Source organism: Lactuca sativa, chromosome 6 (assembly GCF_002870075.4).
Source record: "Lactuca sativa cultivar Salinas chromosome 6, Lsat_Salinas_v11, whole genome shotgun sequence".
Lineage (NCBI taxonomy): Eukaryota > Viridiplantae > Streptophyta > Magnoliopsida > Asterales > Asteraceae > Lactuca > Lactuca sativa.
Window position 1 is genome coordinate 14,148,760 of NC_056628.2, and position 8,949 is coordinate 14,157,708.

The 8,949-nt window shown below is 32.6% G+C and overlaps 1 protein-coding gene across 2 annotated transcripts; it reads left to right on the plus strand.

Annotated features, from left to right (window-relative positions):
- Position 1: 1 nt before the first annotated feature.
- On the plus strand, positions 2 to 8,736 carry LOC111918768 (calcium-dependent protein kinase 1). Of its 2 annotated transcripts, XM_023914389.3 has the most exons (8): positions 2 to 76; positions 6,080 to 6,833; positions 7,172 to 7,315; positions 7,391 to 7,543; positions 7,630 to 7,913; positions 7,997 to 8,124; positions 8,210 to 8,309; positions 8,428 to 8,736. In XM_023914389.3, exons 1-8 carry the CDS (start codon positions 17 to 19, stop codon positions 8,509 to 8,511), a joined length of 1,707 nt encoding a protein of 568 aa, XP_023770157.1. In that variant the 5' UTR covers positions 2 to 16; the 3' UTR covers positions 8,512 to 8,736. The 2 variants fall into 2 exon arrangements, with proteins under 2 accessions (XP_023770157.1, XP_052620517.1); XM_052764557.1 differs by having other exon boundaries at positions 7,172 to 7,543.
- The last annotated feature ends 213 nt before the right edge of the window (positions 8,737 to 8,949 follow it).

Here is an 8,949-nt window from a genome sequence, read left to right on the forward strand (position 1 = left end):
AAAGTGAGGCGGCACAATGATCTGTTGGTTGATCGGGTGTATTACCCCAAATTTTTGTCTATGGTTTCTGCTTACTGTAAGTTTGTTATATTCTGGATTTATTTTTTCATTTTCTTTTGTGAAGTTGTTGCTATATTGCGAAGTCGTCCTTTTAGTGATGTGAAATGATAAGATCCTTTATAGATTTGATCTCAATAGAGGAAATTATGTACCTTTCTATGGCTCTTAATATCACGTGTTGTTACTGTTGGGTTTTGAGCATTCTAACACTCCTAAGTGTACATGCAACCCTAAATACCTTGGATCTATGTTTTCTCTATTATACATACAAATATGAACTTTCCAAGGTATTATCCTAATCTAGCATACAAGACAATGAATATAACAAGATAGAATACATACCTCTTTGATGTAGAAAGTCTTCATGAAGCTTGAGTGCCTAGTGCCTCAAGTGTGACACCTCAAATGGTTCACACAACACCAAATACACTTGGAATGACTTGAGAGAAATCCATAACTCATGAAATCGGCTAGCCCTTCTTTTACACACACTAGTTTCTGATTTTGGTGAATAATATGATGCTTATATAGTGTGTTACAATTAGGGTTACACCATGTAAACCCTAATTGTCATGACCTTTCATTTCCATGACCCATGGGTTATGTAACCTCCATGGAGCATCCTATGGGTTTAACCCAACTTGATTATCCATAGAGCTTTGGCCCACTATATAAGTTATGGATGATTTGCACAATCAACCCATATATTTAATTAGTCTTCTTTTGATCACATAATTAATTCTAGATTAATTCTTGATCAATACTAATTAAATATTATTATTCTTATTATTAATATACTAGAACTTATAATATATTAATAACCATAAGTGTCTTATTTCTCTGATTTAGTCTATCCAAGTACATGATGCCATGCAACCCAAATGGACCATGTCGGGTCGTGTCAAGTCTTACCAATTATAGTTATGGACGTAGAAATTAATCCAACATATGACCGACTGTGGATGGTTTGAATAACATAGTCATTCCGGAAGAATAACCTAGTTTATTCTGGAAGTCAAAACATGCAAAATGAAACACAAGAATAATTGAATCCAATATGGTATCAAAACCTATGAACATAAATAAAACACATTTTATTTATCACCATATGATTACACATTATTCATTGTATACTGTTTCAGCTATCAACTTTATTCTTGAATTTAGAACAATAGTTGTCCCATGCTCCAAGCATGTACACTATGTTTTCTAAACACTAGTCATACCATACACCAAGTATGCATACTATGTTTGTCTATGATCTTTACTTTGTGAAATAGATCAATTGAACATAACTCCAATGATCCTTTTTTCACAGTCCCAAATCCTTATTGCAAATGCAAGAATTCCAAATTCATTCCATTTACTGAAATCTGTTAGATTCTAAACTTATATGCATTGATCCTCTTGTAATGATTATGCACAAAGTTAGAAAGACTTGACAAAAACCATTACAAAGCATTCCAAAGGAGATCAGCTCCTTGAAAAACATCCTTCTTGTATTAAGTTTCCTAATCTTACACAGATTGAATAATTTCTAACTTTGAAACATTTCCAGATTCCATTTTGACTATCACTACTGAACAAGAGTTGCCTCCTTACAGATTATGTCAATATGGTCCTTCCAGAATTATCACTATACTTCCAACTGTCCTTGAGCAACCAATCTTTGGTAAACCTTATATTGTCCTCGACAATTGTTTAATCCTTTTAGTCATATCTAATTCTAGACCTTTTCCCTTCTTAATGCCCCAGGCATTTGGAAAACTTTAGAAAGGATGAATATAGCACATGTAATCGATCCTATATCTGAAGCATATGGGATACGATTCATGATGTCTCACATAAAGACTAAACTAGTTTTTTGCTATAATATTTCCATTTCAGTTTGCCAAGATCTCATAATTCAGATTATGAAAAGGGATGTTGTAATCATATTCGAATTTGAGAATACAAATAATGGACCCATATATAGAATCCCCTTATGTTGAGTATATCCTTGACTAAATACGATTAAAACCTCACGATCTAAGCTTACAGAATTGAGATGAAGTATAATTTCCTCTCCCTTAATTATAGCAAAACAACTATTTCCCAATTTAAACTTTTTTTGTTTTCTATAATTAACATTGCTAACTTGCAACCTTTATCATAATTATCATGCTCCCACTAACATGATGATTATTAGCATAACATTTATGCTCCCACTAGCTTTGACATGTACTCAGAAATTAGCTGACTTTCTTACTAAAGTTCAGATTTCTAATACTAGATTGTTTTGATAAAACTTTATCAAAATCATACACCTCTTTTAGATAGCTCACAGGTGTGTCTAAACAATTTTAGAACTATGAAAAGGGATGTCGTAATCATAGTCTCAATTGTTTAGACCTTTTCCACTTCTCACAAGTCCATGTTAGTGTGCCGGTAAACCACACACGCTCCAATAATGACTTTGAGAATGCAAATATCACAATTGCTATCCAACGAAAATCTACTTAGTGAAAGTGTTTCCTCACCATCATTTTCATGAGTCGGAGAGAAACCTTATGACACTTAGATTTAATGGTGTATGTGTTCTTATCCATGTGAATTGTCAAAACCATAGTCACAAGACAAGGATAATGAAAAATCAAAAGTCATATGGACTGAACTTAATCTTAATTTCTTGCCACTTGGCAGCTCAAGGGCCTTCCATTGCTTCCAAGTTGTTGTGCAACCAATTGAGAACTCTAAGAACTCATATGCAAAGCCAACTTTAATTGGAATGGGCACAAAATATGTCAACACAATAGGTTATAAACCTCAAGTTGTGTGTTAGTGAAGAACTTCAGGTTTTATTCTTGATTAGTTCTTGAGACTTTCAAGACCTTTAAGACTCCCACTGTCCTCTTGACATATAAGACTTTCTTGTCAAATATTCAAGAGATAGTGTGCATTCTAATAAAGACAAACACGTCACACAATTGGCCTTAGTTGGTCTTTGTTTTATCCAAAACATCACAACTTACCAATATCAAATGTACAAGAGTAGAAAACTTTTACTCTTACATTTGACATGTGTTTTAAACCTTCTCTAAGACATGTCACTCAAGTTACAATCTTGGAGTATGACTCTAAGACTTGTATTGGAACGAAGTATGACTCTTCTTCTTGATTTAACCATTTCAACAATTCAAGTTCCTCTTCTTAGTCATAAGAATGCACTAAGATTTCCTTAGAGAACTAATTTTGATATGGTTTCTTAATCATTAAGATGATCACAAAAACTAATACTAAAGTACTCTCCAATCTTTTCAGATTTGAGAAACTTTTATCCTTCTGCCTAATTTGATTCTTCTTATTCGCTATGTCATACATTGAAAATTTTCCAATGTTTCAGAATTATACTTAAGCTTGTAAGTATAATCATATTTACTAAACCTTAGTAAATCATGACGAATAGTCTTATCCATCTTTTGTGGTGGACTTTGATAAGTGCACAAGAAAGTGTACTTGATCCCTTAGTCCTTCACTTGACTCACACATCCATGTGAACAAGTAGTTAGTCTTAATTTTCAAATGCTTGAAAGTTCTCATTCATCATGTTATACAACTTGCATGATTCCAAGTTTCTATCCAACTGAAACTTGGGTGATGAGTATCTTTCCTTATTTGGTAAATTTAGACACTACCAAAAATGAAAGAATCAAATTCATATTCCCACTATTGCTATCAATGGAATCATATAAACAACACTTTTTTCCACAAATGCCATTGTAAGGATATTTTAAAATAAATAAAATCAGAAATTTTCCTTTTATTTTAAAAACTTTGCGGAAGAACTTATCCTTACAATCAATATGAAAACTTGTTGTTATATATTCCTAAGCAATATCTCATAACTCCTAAGACGTAGCTCAAGAATCCAATCTTCAAACTATGCGATAGAAATCCATCTACGCGATCAGATTCAACATATTCTTTCTTTAAGTTTCTTTACTTTTATTTGATTCTTAAAATATCAATATGTGACCCAGTCACATCATGTATCAAGAATCTCAGAATTGAAACTTAGCAGAGTTAGATAGTGAAATTTACCTGAAGTAGAGTCAAACTTATTGACTTTAACATTCTTAGGTAAATTTGTCTTAACATTAAACCGATTTGGATTTCGATTTCTGCTGCGCTGAAAGTTCGAAAAATCATAACTTCCTCATATGAAGTTAGATTTGGACGTTCTCTATATGCGCGCTCTCGGTTTTACGACTACTATGACTTTTATTTAGATTACCTGGGTTAATAAGCAATCTATCAAAAATTCACTTTTACGATACACATATCCATGTCGGTTTAAACGCGAAACTTCGAAGAAGCATAACTTCTTCACACGAAGTCAGATTTCAGATTTCCTTATATTTACGAAATCTTTGTTATGCATACTAAGGTTCTATATAACGTAAGACATGACTTGACGATAATGTCAAGCCTCAAGCTTTTCCAAGCGTTGGCGAGCCCGTCGTTTGTAAGGCGTGACTTAAGGCGACAATTTTATATATAATTAATATTTTTATATGTATTTTCAATTATTATTCATTTTTATAAACATATATGAGTTAAAACAACATTTTGGTAAAGTTTGACGGCATATACAAGTCATGGAGCCATGATGAGCTTTTTAGAACCTTGTGCATACTAAAACTTTGGCTAATATTATTTATTCGGAATAACCTTCTATCAAATGTCGTTTTATCACGTTATTATTTCTTAATTGTCTAGCCTGCATCTACGGGTGTTACATGTCGTTTTATGGGTTAAAAGGATTGTGAGTGTTTTTGTGTTAGTTCACATGGTTGTTGATCGTGGATAAATCATTAAAGATAGAGGAGTCAACCGAAACCTAGGCCATATAATATCGCAAGGGTTTGATGGAATTTTTTGGGGTAAGATGATAAGATAGGGTTCATTTGAACTTTGTAGTATTATTTAAAACATATTTAACTTTATATAATTATTATTTTTTTAGATTTAAAGATTTCAAACACTATTATTTTTTTGTAATACATACGACCATAAATATAAAACAATAAATCAAAGATAGAGTCTAGTTAAATACTATATAAAACCATAAATAAAAAAAATTAACATGCAAAACATATAAAACCATAAATATAAAACAATAAAAAAACATTAAAGAAATTAATTGTTGCATAATCCTTCTCCGATATTCCAGAGTAGGTTCCTGAATACATAATACCTATTTCCAGACCGGTGATTTTACAAAAATAAAAAAATATTGATTTATTTTTTTCAAAAAATACATTTATATGAGTTACTCAATTTTCAGAAACCAAATAGTTTTTAGTCCAATAGTAGCTGGTGATGCTTTCTCTTTAAAATCGAGGGTTTAAGTCTCAATACATGTGGAATCAAAAATAATTTAAGAATAATTTAGGTGTGAGACTCATGTATTACATGAGTTTATTTTTAAAAAACTAAATATAAAATTCTAAACATTTATGAATTTATAAGAAAAGTGAAAAATATTGAATTATAAAAATTAAAGTGTTTTTTTCTCTTTTAAATTTAAACGAATAATTTAGATAAATAAATAAAGAAAATTAATGAATCTTTAATTTGATAATTTTGAAATTAGAAGAAAAATTCATTAATAAAATTAATATGTATTTATTATTGAATATAAATACTATTTATATTTTATTACCATAAAATGACAAATAACATGTGAAATAAAAATTAATTTAAAATAACCATAAAATTACATGTGGCATGAAAATGTGACATGTGTTAAAAATATTTTTATTTATTACGGACGATAAAAAAAATAAAAAAAAAACTTCAATTTTCTGAAAATATAATATTATTGTTTCACAAAATTCATGTATTAAAATAGTGGATTATGCTGTTTTTGTATTTAAAACATAACCTTACATAGACTCACCTGTCCTTTGTCTCACTCTTTAAAGCATTACATCTGTAAGGGTATATTGGTAATTTTAGCATCTGCAACTTATTTTAGACACCCTCCACATATCTCTCCACATGCCTCAACACATGCTTTGACTTCAATCTTGACGATATTTACTCCCACCGCATAATGGGTAATTGCAACGGCGTCCCGGCTGCCGGCAACGGCGGCGCCACCACCACCACCACGTCCAACTCAACTGCCCCACCATCTCAGAAACAATCTCCACCCAAGGGACTCACAATCCTTCCTGCATCGGATCCGGCACCTCCTCGCCAACCGCTGCCGGCCTCCGTCGGCCGTGTCCTCGGGCGGCCAATGGAAGATGTTCGCGCAACCTACACAATCGGTAAAGAGCTAGGCCGCGGCCAATTTGGCGTGACGTATCTTGTCACTCATAAAACCACGCACCAACAGTTCGCTTGCAAGTCGATCGCGATGCGGAAGCTGATCAACAAGGACGACATCGACGATGTCCGGAGAGAGGTTCAGATCATGCATCACCTCACCGGACACCGTAACATTGTCGAACTCCATGGCGCCTACGAGGATCGGCACTCTGTTAACCTAATCATGGAGTTGTGCGCCGGCGGGGAGCTATTTGATCGGATTATAGCGAAGGGACATTATTCGGAGCGTGCTGCAGCTGGGCTCTGTCGGCAGATGGTGACGGTGGTGCATGATTGTCATACGATGGGAGTGTTCCATAGAGACTTAAAACCTGAGAACTTTTTGTTCTTGAGTACCGATGAAGACTCGCCATTGAAAGCTACTGACTTTGGTCTCTCGGTGTTTTTCAAACCAGGTATTCCATTTAAATCATTTAAGATGTTTTTCCCCAAATACATGTTCTATCACAATCCAACATCCAAAAGGGGATAATCAATCAAACAGTTTCCATTTTCCACCAGATTCGAACACATAACCTCTAATTAGGGTTTCAAAATGGACACTTCCATCCGGACGATGTATTCGAGTATAATGATCATATAGAACTTCTTTCTTTCTCGATGTACCTTGGTTAGGTTTCTACACCAAGTTTGCACAACCACATACTACCATATGCAGTTTATTTGTTTTACAAAAGATGATATATCCTGCTGTGTTTCTTGCGTTTTATCATGTTAAGATGATATGTTGCAGGAGATGTATTCAGAGACCTTGTTGGAAGTGCATATTATGTGGCTCCTGAAGTCCTGCGTAGACATTATGGTGCTGAGGCAGATATCTGGAGTGCTGGTGTAATTCTTTATATTTTACTTAGTGGTGTCCCACCATTTTGGGGAGGTATATATATACATAATTTCAATGAAGTTATTATCATCATAGAATACATGTATCAACAATTCATATCTTTTACAGAAACTGAGCAAAGCATCTTTGATGCTGTTCTACGTGGGAATCTTGATTTTGTATCTGATCCATGGCCAAGCATATCAAGTAGTGCAAAAGATCTTGTGAAAAAGATGCTAAAATCTGATCCTAAAGAAAGACTTACAGCAGTTGAAGTCCTAAGTAAGTTTACAATATGCATGGTTTTGTACTTTTGTCTGAAATCAATAAGTTTGATATAAATTTGGAATGTAAAATGTTATAAATAGATCACCCATGGATGAGAGAAGATGGTGATGCATCAGATAAGCCAATTGACATTGCTGTCCTTACAAGAATGAAACAATTCCGTGCCATGAACAAATTAAAAAAAGTAGCTCTGAAAGTAATTGCAGAAAATCTTTCAGAAGAAGAGATTATTGGATTGAAGGAGATGTTCAAATCCATGGACACTGATAACAGTGGCACAATCACTTTTGAAGAACTCAAAGCAGGTCTTCCTAAACTTGGCACCAAGCTTTCTGAATCAGAAGTCAGGCAGTTAATGGAAGCGGTAATTTTCCTAAAATACCCTTAATACATTATACATTATAAGTACATACTTTGTATATGTATTGATTATTACATTATTATTAGGCTGATGTGGATGGAAATGGGACGATTGATTATATTGAGTTTATTTCTGCAACAATGCATTTGAATCGTGTGGAAAGGGAAGATCATTTGTATAAAGCTTTTGAGTACTTTGATAAGGATAAGAGTGGGTGAGTATATATGTATTTTCTATGCAAACTATTTTTGATTTTTTTTATATATTAATCTGTTGGTTTTTTTTTTATTATTATTTAGATATATAACAGTGGAAGAATTGGAGCATGCTTTGAAGAAGTACAATATGGGAGATGAGAAAACAATAAAGGAAATTATTGCTGAAGTTGACACAGATAATGTATTATGCTCTCTCTCTCTCTCTCTCTCTCTCTCTCTCTCTCTCTCTCTCTCAAAAAAAATAGCAATCTACTTTTGAAAAAATAAAAATTATTTATTATTATTTATTTTTATTGCAGGATGGGCGGATAAATTATGATGAATTTGCAGCCATGATGAGAAAAGGCAGCCCAGAAATGGTCACCGCTAGACGTCGAAAATGATAATTTTCAGAGTTTGTTTTTTCATTTATTTTCACAAATTGTTTTTTCATTATTTTAAAGCTGGTTGATTAAATATTTAACGATAGCAGCCTTTTGAGTTTTTATTATGAGGGTTATTTATTTGTTTTCCCAGAAGCAAGTAAATGGGGTTTGTTATAGATATTTATAAATTATAATGTACCAAACTGTGATTGTTTCTGAAAAATCATTTTTTTTTTTACCAAATCAGTTTTTGTATTTTTTTTAGTACAGTATGAATTGTTTGTACAGTTGTAATATTTGTTTATTATTTCAGTATATTTAGGTAAATTTTGGAAAAATATATAACAAAGACATCTGTTATTTTAAGTAAATTTGTATTTTTGTAAACACTGATAAAATGATATCATTGTTGGATATTATTTTATTTACTTATTTTTTAGTTGTATAAAAAGTATG

Excerpts from the sequence above, each read along its gene's own strand:
- LOC111918768 (XM_052764557.1), top strand. The coding sequence starts at position 17 with ATGATCTGTTGGTTGATCGGGTGTATTACCCCAAATTTTTGTCTATGG. Across the intron at positions 77-6,079 it reads GTCTATGGTTTCTGCTTACT|ACACCCTCCACATATCTCTC; the intron begins GTAAGTTTGTTA and ends AACTTATTTTAG. Across the intron at positions 8,125-8,209 it reads TTTGATAAGGATAAGAGTGG|ATATATAACAGTGGAAGAAT; the intron begins GTGAGTATATAT and ends ATTATTATTTAG.